This window comes from Lynx canadensis, chromosome A1 (assembly GCF_007474595.2).
Source record: "Lynx canadensis isolate LIC74 chromosome A1, mLynCan4.pri.v2, whole genome shotgun sequence".
In the NCBI taxonomy this organism is placed as follows: domain Eukaryota; kingdom Metazoa; phylum Chordata; class Mammalia; order Carnivora; family Felidae; genus Lynx; species Lynx canadensis.
In genome coordinates this window covers 104659075-104680511 of record NC_044303.2, presented here as the reverse complement: position 1 = coordinate 104680511, position 21437 = coordinate 104659075, and the positions used below count along the sequence as shown (strand labels likewise).

At 41.5% G+C, this 21437-nt stretch overlaps 1 protein-coding gene across 3 annotated transcripts; it reads left to right on the top strand.

Moving 5' to 3' along the window:
* Window positions 1-35: 35 nt before the first annotated feature.
* Window positions 36-20842, top strand: CA1H5orf63 (chromosome A1 C5orf63 homolog). 3 transcript variants are annotated; one of them, XM_030317232.1, is made up of 5 exons: window positions 43-78; window positions 9597-9650; window positions 14668-14788; window positions 19026-19082; window positions 20235-20842. In XM_030317232.1, exons 3-5 carry the CDS (start codon window positions 14675-14677, stop codon window positions 20403-20405), a joined length of 342 nt encoding a protein of 113 aa, XP_030173092.1. In that variant the 5' UTR covers window positions 43-78; window positions 9597-9650; window positions 14668-14674; the 3' UTR covers window positions 20406-20842. The 3 variants fall into 3 exon arrangements, with proteins under 3 accessions (XP_030173104.1, XP_030173092.1, XP_030173099.1); XM_030317239.1 differs by having other exon boundaries at window positions 54-106; XM_030317244.1 differs by lacking the exon at window positions 9597-9650 and having other exon boundaries at window positions 36-78.
* Window positions 20843-21437: the final 595 nt, after the last annotated feature.

Sequence of the window (21437 nt, the reverse complement as noted above, 5' to 3'; positions counted from 1 at the left end):
CAGGGGGCGGGCGCCGGGCCGGCTCGGGCGGAAGTGCCGGGCGCGAAGCGGAAGCGGCGAAGTCGGCGGGCGGCTCAGGTGGGTGCGGATGGCCAGGCGGCAGCAGGTGGGCGCTCACATCCCCGCCCACAACCCGCACGCGGGCGGGAGGCGGGGCATGCGAGCCCTTGGCTGTGCCATGCGCTGCCGATTTCGATTATTGTTAGGGGGGACTTAATTAAACCGGGAACCATTAATCCATGAACTTCAGCGGGGGGGAGAGGGGGAGTTATTGGCGCGCGCGCGCGCGTGTGTGTGTGCGTGTGTGTGTGTGCGTGTGTGTGTGCGCGTGCGATGGCGCTCTGGGAAGTGAACAAAGTAACGAGCGGGAAAAGGCGTTTTTTTTTAAGAAAAAGCCGAAAACATTTCAGCTTTACTCTCTTTCCAGTTTTTCACAGATGCCCAGTCCTGGGTTTAAGTCAGTTCAGTGAAGTGGCAATATAATCTCAATTGGCAGCCCGCAGACATAACTGCCTTTTTAAATAAATATTTTTGAGCAGCCATGTTGGCCTTTAATTGAGGGTGAAAAGGTTGAAAGGTGCCGTAGGCAACGTTGTGAGTCCCGGGGCTTTCTGGACCTCCTCTCTGCTTTACTGGCAAAAGCCGTCCCCTGGGTGGGGAACAATGTGAGACTAAATCAGAAATTGTACAGTTCTCAACAAATACTTAGCCTTGTTGGTCACCCCTGATGAATACCACAAGATGCAGGGTTTTTTTGTTTTGTTTGTTGTTTGTTTGTTTTTGAGAGAGACTGGGAGTGGGAGAAAGGGAGGAGAGAATCCTAAACAGGCTCCATGACCTGGGAGTGGGAGAGCGGAGAGCTCAATCTCACAACTGTGAGATCATGACTTGAGCCAAAATCAAGAGTCCCATTCTCAAGGGACTGAGCCACACAGGCACCCCTCATACAGTTTTTTAATAGGTCCAGAGGTAAAGAAGTCCCAGTGAAATTACTAACATGAATAGGAAAGTGCCTGTTTCTAATGCTGTCTTTAACAAGGTTTTTCCTGAATGATCTTTATTCTTGTTTCTTATTATAAAGTATTTCATATATATACACATACACATATACATACATACATACATACATACACACATACATACATACACAGGGCCACCTGCGTGGCTTAGTTAAGCATCCAGCTTCGGCTCAGGTCATGATCCCCTGCTTCGTGGGTTTGAGCCCCACGTCAGGCTCTGTGCTGACAGCTCAGAGCCTGGAGCCTACTTCAGATTCTGTGTCTCCCTCTCTCTCTCTGCCCCTCCCCTGCTTGCACTCTCTCTGTCTCCCCAAAAAATAAACATTAAAAAAATTTTTAATAAAATAAATATATATAGTGTGGCCCAGCTTGACCACAAGCTATAAGCTCCTCCTTAACAGGGATAGTGTCTAGGACCTGTTAAGCCCCCAACACTTTCTAGCACATTTCCCACCATAAGCAGGGCTCTTGTAATACATTGCCTTGGTTAAACAGTTACTGGTTAAGAGACATACTGGAACCATGTCTCAGTGTGCATGGCACTGTACAAGTTGAGGTAGCTATTACAGGCCGCAGTCTTCTCATTTAGTAATTTTATGAGGAATAACTTATGAAAATGCATATGAAGCTCTTTGTTCTTATTTGGAGCTGTATACATTGAGATTTAAAACACTTGGAAAAAGATGTGTCCCCTGGAAATACTGAGTGATTATGGTAATATCAGGATAAGGCAGGGCTAAATCCAGCTTCTGTGTGAAATGTCATAGCCTAATAACCTGGGTTCTGTTCTGCTGAAGAATTGCCTGGAACCAGAAAGGTACTGTTGTGAAAATTAAGATTCGTGGGGCTGGTGCTTTAGACAGGCAAACTCCCCAGATTTCCTTTCTTCATGCTTGTTGTGGTCAGTAGTAGCCGCTTGCTGGGGAAGAATCAGTTTTGTTTTATTTTTGTCTCCTTCACTAGAAGAAAATGTTGCTATGTGGTTTTATTTAGATAGATTGATGGCAGGTAAGGTAATAGAAATGGGGATTTTCCAAGTTGGGAATTTATTGGACTGTATTTCTATTTTATTCCAGATGCCTGGCTCTGTTGTACCTTTAAGTACCAGAAGCAGGGTGGAGATATGCCTTCAAAATAAGTTATTTTTTGTTTGTAAAGTTTCTGTATTTCATAACATGTGCATACTCTAGATGGCTGCTACATTCAGTTACTCTAATGCCAGGGTTCGGGGTTTCACACCATAGCAAGACCTTGAGGTAATATGGTACAAATAGTAAGGTTTTTATGCTCCTTATTTTAAATCTAATTTTGCCACTATTTTATTTAAGGGGTGTACATCAGAGGAAGCCAAAAGCCAGTTGGGATAGTTCCTGCATGCAGCTTTAATCTCGTTTGCAATTATTTTGAAGGGAAGAAACCATCCGGATCCAGGGATCCACACAGGTAGCAGGGACTAGGCAAGCTTCCTTCATCCATCTCCATAGCAAGTTCAAGGGACAAAATCATTTGAGAAAGAATATGCAAAATGAGATGTCTGGGCTATGTTTCTCATAGATAATTATCCCACATCCCTAACATCCCAGTTACAAGAAAATGGACGCATGAAAACATAAATTCTGGCGCCTGGGTGGCTCAGTTGGGTAAGCGTCCGACTTCAGCTCAGGTCGTGATCTCACAGTTGGTGAGTTCAAGCCCCGCATTGGGCTCTGTACTGACGGTGCAGAGCCTGGAGCCTGCTTCCGCTTCTTTATGTGTGTGTCTCTCTCTCTCTGCCTCTCCCCTGCTCATGTTCTCTGTCTCTCAAAAATAAATAAAAATGTTAAAAAAACAAATTATTAAAAATAAAAAAAGAAAACATCAATTCTAATCCTTACCAAAGATGGGGTTTCCAGAACAAAACTCAAAATATCTTTTGTTTTAAGAAAGTATCCATCTCCAAGGATTTCAGAGCATTTCGCCAGTAGTATCGACTAACAACTGTTTTACTACTGTAGGCTTCATCACTGCAGTATTGCATTGTTTGTAAATCTTTCTTCTGCCCAAAGTGTGAGGTCCTTACGGGCAAAGAAAGCATCTTGACACTCTTACATTTCTAGTGCCTGACACGCTGCAAACACTCAGCACATGCTTTAGAAATGAAAAGACAGTGTCCCTGAAGGGAGGTTGGATCTATAGCATCATTGGGAATGCAACAGGTAGAGAAAGGAATATAAAACAGTAATCTTTCAAGAGATTACTAGATGCAGTGTAAATACGGCAGTTACTAACGTTTTGATGAACAGCGTGGAGTAGGGAAGTGCATGTTTGAGAATCTCGGTATGTATGTGGTCACCAAACTGCCTTCCAAGGAGATATGACCTGATCGGCTGCAGGGCCTTGGTTGTGTTGAATGGAACATGCAAGCTGAAAGGCTCCAGGAGCGCTGTCTCCACCCTCCATCCAGCCTGCCATGCTCAACTCCTCACCCAAAGACCTGTTGAGCAAATATTTGAAGAGTGTCCTTTTGAAGGCATACTAATTTGCTAGCTTACCTAGGGCACTAGTATCTTTGTTTCGTCCTGCCTTAAGGATAGAGGATCTATGTATGGTCATTATTTTAAGGCTAGGTTGCCCAAATACGACAGAAAGAAAGCCACAGTCATCTTCTCTACTTTGCTCACATTCCCAAGGAGTTCAAAGTTGACAGCTTTTTGTGTTGTCATGGGGCAGGCAGGTGGGATACACTGCTCCCTTCTGTTGCCAGTGGGATTGCCACAGAAACCAGAATGTTACTTCTGGAAACACATGAACTTCCTTTCTTTGTTCCTGTACTTTTTCATATTAATCATGAAATCTTGGGGAAATGGCTTCTAGTTTAGTCAGGAGGAAGGACATGAGTTTCAATGATTTGATTATTAATTCTTTACTTTTTAAAATACATAGTTCTTCCAGTGAGCCAGGAGGAAGGATACTGTTACTTAATAGAAATTCAGTCAGCTGAGGCAGCCTAGGACATTAGACTGGAGAAAAAAAAAAAAGAGAGGGAGATCTAAGTTCAGCTCTGTTTCTCCAGGTTCAAAAATGAAGTTAATCTTTATCTTCTTAGATTTAGAGACCAAACCTCATTCTTATAATAAAAGAATTCTGCTGTCTGAAGCTGAGCCTTTCCTCACTCTCCATCTTTAAATTAAACTTTAAACAAAATGCGATATCTCATCTGCTATACTCTGAGGATTTATGTATAAAGCTTGCTGAGATTTTTTTTTGGGGGGGTGGGGAAGAAAGGAGGTTGAACTTGGAGATGCCTTCTCATTCTGGAAATTCTGCGGTGGTCTCATTATGTATAAAAATAAGCCATTGTTCAAGGAAAAAATATAGAAAACCAATATAAGAACCAAAAAAAATGCAGTGTGAAAGGCTTCAGTTAAACATTAGTTTCTTTATCCATAAAACAAGGGGATCTGCAAAGTCACCTCCCAGTTCCGAAATATGAAGATATTCCATGATAGATGTTGTCACAGAGTAGGATTCAGAGGATTATAGACTCTTCTATACTGAGGGTTAGGGGAGCATGACCTCACGGGTACACTGTTTCCAACATCAAGACTGAGCAGGTCTAGGTATTGTTGATATCACAAGTCCAAGAAAATGCTGGATTTAGTAACTCAGAGGTTCTACACTCACTTGCTACAAAATGGCTAAAAATGAATGAAACATCTTTTCAGCTCTTGTGTGGTCACGGGGATAACTTTGCCTCTTTGGCAAGATGAATTGGAAATAGTAGAGTATTAGTGATGAATGGAAGACACTACCTGGATGGATGGATTTTGAATGGCAGAGAGTTGTTTTTGGAAATGGGATTGTGTGCTTTGTAAATAGCAAGGAAACTGGCATTACTAGCTGGGTACAATAAAACTAAGATACTTTAATGAAAATGCCTTCTTTCTGGGTCAGTATTAAATATCACAGATATCTTCAAAGGGAATGGGTCATTTTGGTTAAGAAGGATAATGTGGAAAGGAGTCAGCATAAGTCCTTATGCACTTTGTTCCCATCCCTTGAACTAGAATGATTTTGCCCTCATCTTAATGCCATCTTTATGGAATGAAGAAATTTTCAAATTGGTTTTTAAACTCTATTAAGCCCTCATGTATGATATAACCCAACCACATCATTCAGGTTTTCTTGGCTTTCAGGAACAGTTTGCAGCCATTATGTCGTAATTGTACTCAACATTGTTGCACGCTCTGAATTCAGAATATGCCTCTCTGGCTCCGGGCCAGACGCTGACTGAGTGTCTTTTGGAGGAGAGGAGGGGTGCAGTGTGTCCTAGCCCTATTGTGTTAACAGGAATTAGTCCAGAATCCCCTCTGGACCTCCGGGGGCTAGAGGGAATGCATAGTAAGAGTACACTGCTGTTTCTGATTAGCATCTTCATTTTGGTTTTCTCAGCTGAATGTTCCTCTGCAAACCCTTCCCTGACATTTTCATGTGCACCAACCCCATTACCGAGCAGACTGCTCTAAAAGCAATGATCTGGAAAGTGTGACTGCTGAGGTCCAGAGATTCTAAAACAAACTCTTGTTCACACTAAGGATTCCTCTCCCCTTCCACCTCACATTTGTCGGCTTGCGAGGCAAACACAAGCATGCTTCTGGAGGGGGAGAAGAGCGCAGAGATGACGGGGGTCTGTCATTAAAAATTATTTTTAAAATGTGTCAAATAGTAAGAGAGAAAAATACATCATTCTGCCTTTTAGGAGGCGCTTTTCCCTCTCAGAGGCTCCAACAGTTGCAAAACGAGTTCCTGGCAATGCTAACATCCCCTCCTCTGCTGGGTCTTTTCCGATGCCAAGGCTTCCTGGTTATGATTGAGGGGCTGGAGAAGCCAGCGTGCAGTTCTGCCTGGATCTCTGTGGGAGTTCTGGTCCTCTCTAAATGGTCTGGTTAAAAACTACTCTAGATTCTTTGTTTAGGGCCTTTCAAAGCCACGGGCTATTTGCCATGCCTTTTCTTCAGTGTGTGATGCCCCTTCTCTGATCAGGAGGACATCTGATATCAAAGCCTGTGGGCACAGTTTCTCTCTGTCTTTAAAATGAGGGAACAGGACAAGGGGTCGTGTTTCTGTTGTGCAGCTGATGAAACTGAAGCTTAAACGGATGACGAATTGCCAGCATCTCCGAGCTAATTAGTGGCAGTTGCCTGTCTTCAGGGTTTAGGTCTATGAAATCCTCACCCAGAAATGCACCCAGGAATTCAAACATGCTGAATTCCAGCCGAAACTCTATATGAAGAGTGATTTTTGAAACTCTAAATGAGGAATTACCCATTTGTGCTCCCCCCCCCCACCACCGCCCAACTGAGGATTTAGTGGGAGCTGTGTTTATTTACAGGTATTTTACCCTCCCTACACAAGTTATTCAGAATTACTTTGGAACAAGTTTTGTCTGGAGAGATGATCAATAAAATCCAGCTTTACCATTTCCTAGGCAGCTTGTTTGATAGACACGCATCAAGCACATCACTGGTAAAAATTTTTTTAATCTTTGAAAATATAATGGCAAGTATCGCAAAAAGCAACTGGAAAGGAACTGGCCTTTGTCTAAAACCTATCAAGGGGAAACCTCGACGTCTCAAAAGTACATTTCAGTGCCCTGTTCTGTTATTTTCTGAAGCCTGAGGAAGCTAAACCAATATTTGGTGCCACAGTATTGGAAGGTCTAGATAGACAGCCAGTCTCACCTGGACTTAGTGACCTCCTGAGTAGAAGGTAAATATGTTGGTTCAATCAGCAATATCGTGTCTTAGAAATTCCTATTTAAGTAATGTCCACAATCTTAAGTTTTCGGCTATTTCTGTTTGAAATATTTTTCAGTTTTTCAATTTCCTTTTTCTGAGAATGCTATAGTAGAAGTTTAAATCTTCCTCCTGAGGCCAGTAAAAGCACAGTTTAGTCAATAGAATCAGCATCATAATTTTTGGTAACAATACCTTACTTTTAGTATCATTTTAGTAATAAAGTTAAGGCTGATTTCTCTATTCTGCTTTATAACTTATCCAAAGATTTTTTTACATTTATTGTCTCTTTTTGAAGCTACCCAATCAACGTTTACCTGCACTCCTCTGCAATCCACTACTTCTGTCCTTTCTGTCCTTCTGTCCAGAAATATATACTTTTAGTTAAGATGTTATTTTAGGCAAAAACCAGACAGGTAGTTCATGTTAGGGGTAGGCCTTGGTTGGAAGATTTCACTGCTTTGAAGCAACATCAGACCCATCCCATCTGATCTGTAGTAGATTCTTTCACTACTCCTGTTCTCGTTCTGGAAGCACCTTCTCCCCTTGGCCTCTGTAATGACACACTTTCCTGGGTATCATTGTAACTCACCAATCTTTCTTTCTGCTTCCTTTGCTGGCTCCTCTCTACACAACTTCTACATGCTGGATTGCCTCAGAGATCTGTCCTGGGCCCTCTTCTTTCTCTCTATCATTCAGATAATCTAACTTCCAGATTATCTAAACAGATGATCTCATCTGTTTCCATAGCTGTAAATACAGTCCCTAAATTGATAGAATCTCAAATTTTTATCTTGAGCCCTGGCTTCTCTCCTGAATACCAAACCTGTGAGGCCACTCTCTCCATGAGCTCCAACTTGTCCCTAATAGAGCTGTCCCATATACTCCTCAATCTGTACGTGCCTCCGTTTTCCTCATTTTAGTCAATGGCATTGCCACCCACCAGAGGCACAAGGCCAAAACTGGAATTGTTCTTACCGTCATCTTTAATCCCTCATATCCAATTCATTGCCAAGTACTATTGGCCCGATTTCTGTCCTTGTCTACACCACCATCCTTTCTTACCTTGACTAACGCAGTGGCCCCCTAACGGGGCCCCTGTCCCCCACCCCCATCCATTCTTTACACAGCAGCTAAAGTGATCTTTTAGAAATGTATTTGAGATCATATCACTTCCTTCTTCTAAATCTAACTGTAATTAAAACCTCAACATAGCACATGAGGACTGAGATGATCTGCCCCCCCAGAGACTATTTTTGAGTCCTATCCCCTTCCTTGTTTACTGTGCTTAAGCCACATGCTCCTATTGGTTTCTCCCAGTAAGTTGACGTTGTCCTCACCTTAAAGCCATTGCACTTCATATTCCTCTCTCCAAAATGTTTCTCCTTCAGATTTTTGCACCTTCTCAGCCTTTGGTCTCAGTAAAACCAACACCTGCTCAGAGTACTTATTTCAAGGACCTGCCTTAATTACCATCACATCACCCTGTCTTACTCCCTTTCCTCTACTTGTCACTATCTGATATTGTTTGACTGCAGCATCACTGGAATATGGATGCCACAAAGGCAGGTACCTTGCTTTCCTGGTCACCACTGAACCCAGCACCTACAATAGCATGTAACACCTGGAAAACATCAGATAATTGTTGAATGACTCTCATCCCACACCCAGGCTGTCATAACTGACCTCAACTCTTACTCACCTCTGTCTGTCCTCCTTTCCTCTGCCGTCCATCCTGAATGCAGCTGTTAGATCAGTCTTCCAAAACACAGCTTTTATCATATCACTCTGTCGCTTAAAACCCTTCAGTGGCTCCCATCAAACAGGCCACGGCATTCGTACTACAGCGCCTTTGTGTCTAATCCCAGCTTTGAGATGTTTCCCCTTCTTGGTACATATCCAAATCCGAGATGATTTAGGATCCTACTCTTGTGAAGCCACCTCTGATCTCAGCCCACAGTACTCTTCTTTTCCTTTCCCTTACAGCATTTAGAGGTGGCCGTTAAATGTTCCGGTTGTAATCCCTCCTGTATTTATATTGTTTCAGTTAAGAGTTTAACTCCCGTCTCCTGAATCCGCTGAAGTATATCCCTCTATTATTCTTGCTGCTTGTATCTAGTGTGTGGAGGTGACTTTTCCACATGAGAGTTTTACTTGGGCGGAAAGAAATGGGCTAAACACCAAACAGGATGAAGGGGAAAAAATGGCTTAATTTACTGAGAATTTGAAGGAGGTGGGATATGGGGACAGGACACTTGTACTAAGTGGTAGGTGTAAATACCTTCAGTGAAATTGTAATCTTACTGTATTGGCAAGTCCCACACTTGAGAGAGTTAAAGGACTTACCAGAACGGTGTGTTGAATGAAAATTAACATAGCACCACTGAGTATAAACAGGGAAATAGGGATATCCAGATACCTGGAAATCCCATAGTCATGGTAGTAATGTGAAGGGGAAAAAAAAGGGGTTTTGTCTCTAGGCACTCATGTGACCAGTCATTCCTTTCTGGGACTGATTTTCTACTGCCTTCTCTGGCCCCCTGTGTGGTGAAGCTGTTGGCACTGAAATCTGGAAAAAGAAGCTGCAGGAAGGGAGGTGGACATGTGGTGTGAGAGGCCTCTTCTTGTTCCCCGGGCCTGGGCCATGACGTATGGTTTCATGTGCTGTGTGGGCTTGAATCAGCAGTCCAACTCCGTGGTCAGAAAGAGGCTGTGTTGATTGTTTCATGGGAGATACAAATATCGAATCATTATGTTCGTACACCTGAAACTAATAAAATGTTAATTGTGCGCCTCAATTCAGAAAAAGAAGAGAAGAAGGAAGCTGAGCATGACACCACGTGCCAGTGGGCCTCAGGTGGGTGGTCAGCTCGGATCTTTGTTACAACACCTTGCCTCAGTTGGCTCCAGGGCTTAGGCAGTTCCCCTGGCCTGGGACTCTGACTGCCGAGGCTGAAGAGCCGAGCACCTGCCGTCCCACCCGTGCCAGTGACTGAGGGTCCCAAGCTCTGCTTCTATCCTGTAGCCTCATTCTAGCCCCGCTTCGCCCCTTGGGGTTGATGCCTCACAGTATCTGCTCCATTTTCAGCTTTGGTTGCATCCCTTTATGCTGCCTGTCCTCGTCCCCCAAGAGCCCAGGCCGGGCTCCCACTTGTTTGGAGAGAAGGAGGCTTGGACACAGGTGACACAGAGGAGCACTGGCGAGGCAACAGGTGGCCCTGTTTCCCTGGATTAGCTCGAGCCCAATGACCAGACAAGACCCCTAAGAGCAACCTCACCTCATTACGTACACTTTCAGTCATCTAAAATGATGGGCTTTTGTTCTCGGTAGAGGTGTGTGGTGCGTGTGTGTGCATGCGCGTGTGTGCGTGCGTGCGTGCATACACACGTGTGTTTCCAGTCATTTGGGTAAAAATAGGAACGTTATACTCAGGTGGTAATGAATGTGAAATGAGGACTTAGCATCTCATATGGCACAAATGACTAAATGGAAGCCCCGAGCCCCTCCTTGTGGAACACAGGTTCAGCAAGAGCTACTGTAATAGTGTTTGGTTAATGTCAGCTCAGCATTAAATTTACATTATACTCTTGCAAAGAAGCTCCAACATTACCTGTTAATAACCAAGGCAGTACATGGGCTTAGACAGACTTGTTCATTTTGCACATGAACTAACACTGCAGCTTGCTGATGAGGGATCATGTGAGCCTGGAGATCCAGCGTGCCAAAAGGTTCTTTGTATGAAATAAAAATTCTGGTCAGTGAAGGTCAGTTTCTCTACTCAGGCGAGAACAATGTTGTTTCCCTTCTAATCAGACACACGCAGTGTTTGAAGAATCCAGGGACCCCACGTAAGTGATACGCAGCCCGAGTCTGGGCAGCTCCTCATGCAAGAAATGAATAATCCCTAATAAAGGCTCAAACGACCCTGGCTTCTTTCTGTACTGTAATCAGTTGCTTTAATAGTATGCCCTTGAGTGCCTCACAGGGAAAATGCTATAAAGTTAAGTTATTTTCCTTATCTTGCTTCAAGGAGGGCTGAATGGGTCCAATCAGTCCTCCCCCATGTTGTATTTGATTCCGCCATAAAGACCACTGGAGTCAGCCTCAGTTTGTTGAAAAGCCGGCATTCCCTTTCTCTTTCAGGGTGATCCACGCCTCTGAGCAGCAGTGGACTTGAAACAGCAGGAGTCACCATCTTTATTGTTAGGCTGTGGAATTTGTTTTAGGCACATTCTAAATCCAGTCTTAGGCCTTTTACTTTTTTTTTTTTTGTCTGTGACAAAGGTGACCCAATTGTGCTTCTTTGATATTATGAACACAGCTCTTTTTGCTCATATCACAGAGGCATGTAACAAAACACAAAGGATAAAATTGTGTCTATATGTAGTAAGGACACAAGTTTCATGACTAAATTCAATGACATAATCAAAAAGGTGCTGTCCTCTCCCAGTCATGAGCTAACAGACAGAGACTGCCTTTCAGAGTATTTTTTTATAATGCTGAGATACTGTTCAAAAATAATAGAGCTAATGAAAATGTCACATTGACAGAGTAGCCCATATTAAGATTTTACTTCAAGAAGGCATGATTCAGTGAGTGTGACATTGACAGCAATAGTGTTAGGGTTTACAGAGTTAGTAAAATATTCTAAGAAGAGTATTAGAGAGTTCCAATTGGAGTATATCGTTTTTCATTTATTTCTAAAACTAAGGGGACTCCAGTGTTCAGAATTGCAGCCTTAATATCTTATTTCTGCCTAGGAGAGGTATAGGGAGCTTTTTTTCATATCATACTCTAATATAATATTCTCCTACAGTGCTTACAAAGAAAAAAAGTTAATTTAACAATGTGGTAAAATGCATGTGCCTTAGGACATCTGGAAGATACACAGGTAGTAAAATTACATAATGCTAAGTAAGGCATTTCTCAGTAAACAAATACGCCATGTTTAAGTGATTAAGTACATGAGAAAAGGTAGAGATGGAGACTAATAATGGAAAGAGAACTAATTTTAAATAGAATGGCTGTAGCATCACTAAAGACTCAGCTCTCTGGGTTGGGTGAACAAATATTTCAGCAAATCTGGAATGAATAGCATCTCTGTTTACTATGACAGGTTTTATTTGTCTTGGGTGCAACCAAGACCACATGCTGTGTTTTGTCATGTTGGAAATACCAAAGCAGATTTCCATTGTGAATGTGAATTTTTTTTCAAAGCCTTTAACATCTCAACTCAGCTAGGTAAAAGCAGTAAGTTCTTTTCCTTACCAGCGAGACATCAATAAATCTTAAACCCCTCCACCAGAAGCATGTAGGTACAGTTCACTATCCTGGTGATAGTCTTAGGTCACTGCCATAGAGGGCCTGATCCTTCTCATTTCTAAGATCTGTGGTTCTGTCTTTAACGAAACTAATATTTTGTTTCCTTTCTCCTTCATATAGTACAGCTTTTTAAATTCCATTCCCCAGGAAGATGTGCCACTGTGGGTGTAGGGCCTTCCCAACCTACACCCAACCTGGTTTTGGTTCCCAAAACCAACGGGGGAGAAATTGTTACCTAGAGTAAACATGGCAAACAGAGACCTTCCCTCCTCATTTATATCATGTGTAGACAAAGCCATGCTTGGAAGCTGTTGTTTTCAACCACATTTACGTACTGGAGTTGTTGATTCTGCTGAATTTATAGAAAATGTGTATGCCAGGGCTTACCAATTGGTTGAGAGTAGCACAGTGTACTGTGAAACTGTTTATATCTACTTTCCATCTTAGAATAATCCTGAGTAGCAGATCCTTGCACAGTGCTCATCACATTCCCTCCTATGCGTTAGGGAGATCACTCAGTTAACAGGGAGATCCAGGGACAGGTGGAAGGCTACCAGTTTAAGAGTGAAGGAAAGATTATTGTTTTACAGATCAGAATCCAATCTTTTTGTCCTCTGGTCTTTACATTAGTTTGACATGAGATGGTATTTTTCTCCAATATCATATAATTCTGTTTGAATGAGTTTAAGACTAATCTTACACTAGGAAGCCTAGTCAGCAGTAGAGATTAGCACATAATTAATAGAGTCATGCTCTGTGGAGTAGAGCAAGCAGAGATCTGAGTTGGTGATGAAAGGGTTGGGACCAACTGTAGTGCCCATAGTCTTGTGGGCACCCTGAGGAACACTAACCTTTAGCTATGACATGTGATCTGCTTAATTAGTGACCACTGTGCACAATGAGTGTCTGATCAAGGTTAGAGGTGAGAAAAAGAGGTAGAGAAAGACTCACTCCAATACCTTAAATATTCAAACGAATATCTGAACACCTACTATGTGCCAAGTTAATTACAGATGCTTGGGGACACTGGGGTGAAAAAGTACCTGCCCCTATGGAACTCACATTGTAGTAGAAGAGACACAGAGGTAAATAAATAGTTTCAGGCAGTAAAAGATAAAAGAAAACTGGGGCGCCTTGGTGGCTCAGTCTGTTAAGCATCCTATTACAACTCAGGTCATGATCTCGCAGTTCATAAGTTTGAGCCCCGCGTCGGGCTCTGTGCTGACAGCTTGGAGCCTAGAGCCTGCTTCCAATTCTGTGACTCCCTCTCTCTCTGCCCCTCCCCTGCTTTCTCTCTCTCTCTCTCTCTCTCTCTCTCTCTCTCTCTCTCTCTCAGGAAATGAATAAACATTAAAAAAAAAAAAAAGATAAAACTATAGTGAAGCATAAGGATGCAGTGTGGTGGGCTAGTCAACCTTGGTAAGGCAGTCACTAAAGCATGACCCAGGACAAATGAGAAGCTACCTAAGAGCTTTTTATGCAAAAGGACATCGAGTGCAGAGATCCTGATGAAGAAATGATCTTTGGGTATTCGAGGAACAAAAGAGAATCTTTGTGGCTGCAGCGTGCCGAGATAAGGAAGGGAAGGTGAGGTGAAGTTGGAGAGAAAAAGTAAAGCAAAGTTAAAAAAATGGATATCCCAGGAATGAATTCATCTTGAGAATATTGATTAATGATAAGTCAACAGTGCATATGTGTTTTAAAAGTGAAATTACCATATTTGTAGTTTTAAGGACAAAGCTGGAGGCTCAGTAGAATAACTAGGAATAAGTAGGCTGTCTTATGTCGAGAAAAGTAGCAAGATGGGGGAGCTTCAAAGCCTAGTGTTTGACATGCTGCTATTACCAAGCTGTTCGTATTGGAGTATCTCCAGTAGTAACACCAGTACATTTGTGTATGTTTTAAAAAACGATGGCAATCTCCTTTTAAAATACTGAAGGAGTTGAGTAGATCTTTGTTTCTGACAAGTCAACTCGATCCAATTCTCCCCTATAGTTCCTCTTACTACTGTTCCGTGTTTCCCCATCTTTTGCAGCAGGGGGTGGGGGAGGGGGATATGGATATCCTAAAAAACAGCCTTAACCTTCATTTGGGGATTTGTGCTGCTTAATTACTGTTTCCTTTACCATGAAGGTGGCTGTGTGTCATTGAAAGCTTGCCAATAAGATAAGCTATCTCTGCAAATAAAAACCATCTCAGGAAACCTCCACATTTTAGGGAATCAGGATGCTGGCACAATCTGCAGGTGAAATTTAATTTTGTATTCAAATGAACAAACCCATGCAGTTTGCTTGCAGAAACCAAGTGATTAGGCACACAGCTCATCCATAAATATGGATATTTTCCCATTCTAAGTTCTGTTTTGTTTGGAATACACTGAATGTTGAGGCAGTGTGGAGACTTGCCAAACATCTGGGCCTCTCTGACACTCCTGGACTCCAAGAAGTTCTCAAGTCTTTAAATTCCATCAGAGGCTTGCAGCTTACTGTTCATATTATAAACAGCAAAATCTAGGGCACATAAGTTTACTGGTCTATTTTTCTTTTGGCAGAGTTAAGATGCTCTGGTTTCAAGGAAATAGCATGCAACTTGCCAAATACTCCTTTCGACTCCTCTTGAGAAATCGTTCTGCCTCTAAGACTGTTCTGCCTGTGCTGACCTTATTTACAAAGGTACAGAGTGAAAAAGTAAAATTACTACTTCAAAAACATAAAGTATTAGAATGTTGGATGAAGAGAATTGTACATTGAAGAAAGGGGGAAAAAGTTGACGGAAAAGCAGTGGAACAAACTTTCCTCAGACCTGCTCCTCCAGTTTTCAGATCCACTTAGAACAGTACTACTCTCTTTTCTTTTAATGTTTGAGAGAGAGAAAGCATGTGTGCGTGAGCAGGGGAGAGGCAGAGGGAGACAGAGAGAGACGGAGAACCCCAAGTAGGTGCCACACTGTCCGCATACTCTCTTTTCTACCCAGACACCTCATTGTCTCACCATTTTCAGGGAGTAAACTAATATATTTAATAGTCATTTGATCCCTAGGTCAGAAGAAAGAACTATCAGAATAGATGATGTTTATAAATATATCACTTAGAAATACAGTTAATTCTTTTCATTTGTGGTAGCTATGTTCTATGAAGTCACCACAAACACTGAATTAGTGAACACCAAACCGTTCCTCCCAGGAGAAATACAAGGTTTGATTCCTGTGAGTTTCTGGTCACAACATTTTTGTCAACTGATCAATACATAACCTTGTTTGATGTATGTTTCTATTTAAAGACACTTTAATATATATTGTTGATTCATCAACGTCAAATTCATGGCCAACAGCACCACATCTCATGCCTGAACAAAGTTTATATAACACAATATTTTCTCTGTAAGACACATCACAGCTTTCTTGTGTTTAGAAACACTAGAAAGCACTTCAGCAGTGTGTGGGGACCATTCTAGGTAGCAAAATCAACAAAAAGTACAAACATGCAAAAAGCATGGCCGTCAGTAGATCATGAAAAGGACACTTGTTGACAGTAGGAGACCTGAAACAATAAGGTGGACCACTGTTTTGTTTGACCTCAGCTGGGAATGGACACTTTTGAGTGACTCAGATTTTTCACTTCTCTGTGCAAGTCCTCAAATATTTTTGAATGACCACAGAAGCACCACAAATAAGTTTCAATGATAAGCAACTGTGCAAATATTAAAGCTACAAATAACAAGGATTGACTGTACTTGTTTTCTAATCCCTAACACTAGTGTGAAGCCACCACTGTTTAAAATTTTTAAGAGCTTTTTCCCCATGAAATTTATAATACAAACATTGCTGAATTTCCTTTTGCTAGTTAACATTTCTTTGTGTGATCCATAATCAAAGAAAGAAATAAAGTACAGGGTAATGGACTTAACTTTAGTGAATAATAGTCCTGATTCAAGCAAAAAAGTTCCCTTGTTTATTAGGTTTTTCAGATTTCAGGCATTTTAGCAATCTGAAAATATTTGATGGCTGTCTAATAGTAAAGTTTAAGTCATTTTTTAAAATTGAATTTCTTGTTGAGGCTATAGTTTATAATTCTCTTTATATCCATAAGTATATAATGCATTGTTGGAAATTATGGAATAAAAATATTTCATCATCTGTGTCTATATATGCATATGAGAATTAACCACAAAAATAAAATAATCCCTTAAGGCTAATGGTGCTCATTTGGCCTAACAATTCTGCATTATTTGTCAGTATGAACAAAAGACAAGTTAGCCAAAAACATTTGCAAAAAAAAAAAAGAAAAAAGAAAAAAAACCACACTAATTTTCCATTTAGCTTAAAATTTGTAATGAATCCTTGATTCAGGTCATTAGGCATATAATTGGCCAATTAGATTGGCCATATGGCATATATTGGCCATAAGATTGGCCAATCCCTGAGTCATTCATAGGGAAGAGGGATAGGATGTGTTGATGGACTCAGCCTAAGTCAATAGGGAAGAGGGACAAGATGTGCTGATGGACTCAGCCTAAGTCAATTGGGGAGAGGGAGAGGATGTGCTGATGGACTCAGCCTAAGTCAATTGGGGAGAGGGAGAGGATGTGCTGATGGACTCAGCCTAAGTCAATTGGGGAGAGGGAGAGGATGTGCTGATGGACTCAGCCTAGGTCAATTGGGGAGAGGGACAGGATGTGCTGATGGACTCAGCCTAGGTCAACTGGGGAGAGGGAGAGGATGTGCTGATGGACTCAGCCTAGGTCAGTCGGGGAGAGGGAGAGGATGTGCTGATGGACTCAGCCTAAGTGAACTGTTCCACCCTTCTTGTTCAGGGATGACGTCAGCAACTGCTGAGAGCGGGTTCTGTGAGGCAAAAGCACAGAATTACTGCTACCAGAAAGGGGAATGGGATGGCCAACCCAACAAATGTCCACTGTATTTCAGGGACAGAGTGAATAAGTGCTCTTTTGGTGTCACGGAAAGTCCTAGATAAGGATGTTTGAATGGTCCAGACCACTGGTCTTTTTCCGTTCACAGGCCTCTTTAAAATTTGATGAACCTTTCCTTACAAAAATACATATACACATGATAACTTGCTCAGATTTTCATATTTACAAAAACAGAAAACATGATCAAGGTTCTATGGAGTTTTTTATTATAAAAGCAAAATGTTGGTATATTTGGTCCTTCTGTAGTTTAGCTTGTCCCTGTTTTGCTTCTGCTTTTAAAATCCTTGGTTGGGGGGCACCTGGGTGGCTAAGTTGAGTGTCCAAATTCAGCTCAAGTCTTCATCTCATGGTTCATGAGTTCAAGCCCCACCTCGGGCTGTATGCCGACAGTGTGAAGCCGGCTGGGGATTCTCTGTCTCTCTCCCTTTCTCTCTGCCCCTCCCCAACTCTCATGCTCTCTCTTTCTTGCTCTCTCAAAATAAATAAGTAAACTTTAAAAATAAATAAATAAAATCCTCTGTTGGGGGTGCCTGGGTGACTCAGTTGATTAAGCATCTGAATCTTGATTTCAGTTCAGGTCATGGTCTCATGGTTTGTGGGATCAAGCCCCACATCGGGCTCTGCGTTTACAGCACAGAGCTTGCTTGGAATTCTCTCTCCCCCTCTCTCTCTGCCCGTCCCATGTTCACGCGAGCTTGTACACTCTCTCGCTCTTTCTCAAAATAAATAATAAAAAAATATGTTGACTTTTTGTAACTTTCTCAGAAAATTTCACATGATTATCTTGAAACATAACAGACTATCCATAATCTGTTTATTGATGATGCTCATAATAAATGATGAGCCTAATTCTCTGAAGCAGGAAGTCAGGGCCAGAAAGACCCTTCTGAAGAAAAACTGCCTTTTGAGGATCTGGGTCCCTATTTTGAAACAAGTTGGGAGTTAAGCTGGAGGAGGGGCCTTTCTTTTATATAACAGCTCACCTCTTCCTGTCATGTTAAAAAGCGGGTTTTATATAAGCATCAGTAACGTTGAGTCTATTTTCAGCTCGTGCAAGAGAACCTATAGCTAGTCGCTGTTCATAGAGTCTAGGGCTGAGAAGATTTTAAAATCTGCCAGAGATCCATAGCATTCTAAACAGATTCCTCTACTAGGTGGTTAAAGAATACAAACAACAACAGGCACTAAAACTTGCTTGCTCCTATAGTGGAGAATTAACCTGGGAAATTTATTACTGATGCTTGTAATGAGAAAAAAGGAAGACCATTAAAGAGTTGGTACAGTCATGATCCAAAGTAAATAGAGATTTCTCCCTTTTTGAAGGTGGGGCAATCACTATCTAACTCCATCTCAGTGAGTTTATTCCTGTGGACTGATGAGGAAAATCAGGCAGGCAAAGCTCAACGCCTCCAAAACCAGACTCTCAGCTATTATGGTCATGTTAGCCAGGCCAGAAAAGTGCTCCTGACATAGGAAGGACAAAGCCCTTGACTAGAGTCAATGAAAGATAATCTTCCCCAATATGAATTAGATAAAGCCAGTAACAAAAAATATAAGCATTTAAATTATGGTGTGTTTGTGTATATATCTATGTTTACACATATATACTAAATCTAGATGCTTAATTTGTTACACATGTATGTGTATGTATATGTGATATGTACATATTAATGTACACACATATACATGTGTAGCAAATGTAAGCATCTAAATTTAGTATATATGTGTATACATTTATGTATAGGTAGATTTATTAATTGTGAAAAATCAAAACTGCTAAAAAGTGCTGACGGCCCGTTTACCGTGAAACTCTAGCTATTTATAGGATTCTATGGCAATGTTTTGCTTTGGAACTAAAACAGTATAACTAACCTGGTGAAAAAACAAATCCTTTAAAATAAGCATAATCTGCTTCTTGTGGTTTTTGTTGGGCTACATGTCATTCCTTGGATTTAATGGCTTTATTTTTTCCTTCCTGTAGGATCCATGCCCCCTTTGTGATGAAGCCAAGGAAGTGCTGGAGGCTTATAAAAACAGGGTAACACCAGTTTCCCCCTCTGCTATCTGCAAGTAGAGCATTCCTATCCAACCTTCATATGCCGAAGTGGTCAGAAGCAAAGGAGCATTTAACGTTAATTTATGTAGAAAAAATTTTTAGCATTCCCAGACCCAAAAAATAACCTCTCTCAGGCTTTCCCGATACTTCAGGACACATCTTGCTAAAGGATGCACAGAATAAACCGAGGTAAAGCACAGATGCTCACAGACACAGTTCAAAGCTCTCGGGGCTGGATGTGGGATGCTGCCGTAGGTTCGCGGGGAAGGAGCTTGGCGGCACCACTCTCGCTGCTCACGGTGCGCCGTGACTCTAGAATGGCCAAACGCTGAGCACTTTTTTCACCTTTCACCTTTTTTCATGAAAGCAAAAATCCCTTTCCGTTTTTTTTTTTTTTCAGGTAGCAAAACAGGTACTAATGTAGGTCTTTCATAACGGCCAAGTGGCCTGATGCAAACTTTCAAAAAGCGGGGGAAACCTGCCTAACAGAGTGTGGCTTTATGTACATGGAATGGAGAGCATAGGTAGTACAGAGTGTTTGCCTGGATCCTTTCTTTAGGAAGAAATTAAATGATTTTTCATTTAAATTTTCTTTCTATTCTTCAGAGAGAGATTTCAGTGCTAATTTCCACAAAACTCATTACCCCGAAGTGTTTTTCTCTGAGCAGTGCTGGTTTTCTTACTCTGACTCTTAATATGAATCAAAGCTAACTAGCAGGTGCCATGTTGATGCTTTCTTTAAACTTTTGTCCGCATTCCTTTTACCTTACTCTGTCATTTCCCCCGAGGTGTTTTCCTGCAGCAAGCCATGACACCTTTCCCGTTCTCACATGCAAAGCACATCTGTCTTGATTCTCAGCCTCCCGGTCGGGACGTATTTTATTTCACTGGAAATGGAGTAGTGACCTGACGCTGAATGTAAACAGGTGTGGCAGAAAAATGGCAAAACAGAGAGTTAAAGAATATAATGAAATCAATCAGGTTGTGGAAATCAGGGACATGAGATCACTTGGGACCTCAGACCACAGCAAACCCCTCCACATGAGAGCAAGTCTGGGCATCAGGTTGGCACTGTGGCTGTTGTATCATTCCGTGGTCTCCAAAATTCAGAGCTTTAGTCTGTCTCTGTTTCAGTTTATTTTACAGGAGGTGGACATCACACTTCCAGAAAACTCTGCTTGGTATCAAAGGTATAAATTTGACATCCCCGTCTTTCATTTGAATGGCCAGTTTCTGATGATGCATCGAGTAGACATCTCAAAACTTGAAAAGCAGCTCCAGAAACTTGAGCGGCAAGGTTTATGATCCTCCACCCTCTCTGTCCAGATGGCATCTTCCTGAGGACATGACCGTGGCCTTTCACACACCCTACAGACGTTCTAGACCAGGTGGTGCCCAATAAATGGTGACATTACTTTTCCAATTGGTGGCTGTACCGATGTGGGAATGGTTTACCTGTGGGCACTTTATAAAATAAGAGGAGTGTATTGGCAGCGAGAGGATGATGGAGGGCGGGAGAGGTCTGTTTGTTTTATTTATTCTTCCTTTTTGTATTAATATGGAAGCATTTCACATGCACACTGGATGGTACAGTTTATAGGAAGAAGGCTCTGCATCCCTGCTGCTGCCCTAAGGGCTTAACTTTTTAATGAAAGAATAAATGCTCTTCTACTCAGTAGATAAAGTGAAATGTGAATTGTTAATAACTGTGCACAGTCAATAAAGGGATGTTTTAACAAATACATCTGCATGAAGCCTATTTCAGTGGGATTTAATAATACCTGTTTAAAATTAGAATTCATTTTTTGGGGGGTAGAAGAGAATAATTATCCTAGTGAAAAAGACTTCATTTGAGAAAAACAAAAGAAGGATTTATACCTCCAAAATGTACATAAGAATCTCAACATGCTTTACACGTAGTCAGTGAATTGATTCATAATATTTGAGGGCTGCCTTGGATAGTTATTCACTCGTCATCAATTGAGTTAATTCAAATTGTAAAACAGTATCAGGTTTTAATATCTTGGAGAAAATTCACTTCTGGACATAACTGGATAGCTATGTCATCTAAAGACAATATTCTTCACCATTTAGGCAAAGTATTAAAAATGTGGTTGTGTACCCTGGCTTATATTTAGGCAGGTTCGACCAATAGAGCAATGGCTTCGCTTTAAAACAAAATTGCCTTTTTCTCTTAAAATCACGTCACTGTAATTTCATCTATAATGAAATTCTTTTGTGAACTATTTTAATGAATTTGGATATTGTGAGTCACTTGGCTAGATTTTAATTTGAACAGTATGATTTAGTCTCAGAAATTCTAGAATATTAGAGCTG

What these genes read in the sequence shown, in the direction of transcription:
- CA1H5orf63 (XM_030317244.1), top strand. Translation starts at nt 14,675, where the DNA reads ATGCTCTGGTTTCAAGGAAATAGCATGCAACTTGCCAAATACTCCTTT. An exon ending in TGCTGACCTTATTTACAAAG is followed by an intron (nt 14,789 to 19,025) that starts GTACAGAGTGAA and finishes TCCTTCCTGTAG; the next exon opens with GATCCATGCCCCCTTTGTGA. An exon ending in TGGAGGCTTATAAAAACAGG is followed by an intron (nt 19,083 to 20,234) that starts GTAACACCAGTT and finishes TCTCTGTTTCAG; the next exon opens with TTTATTTTACAGGAGGTGGA.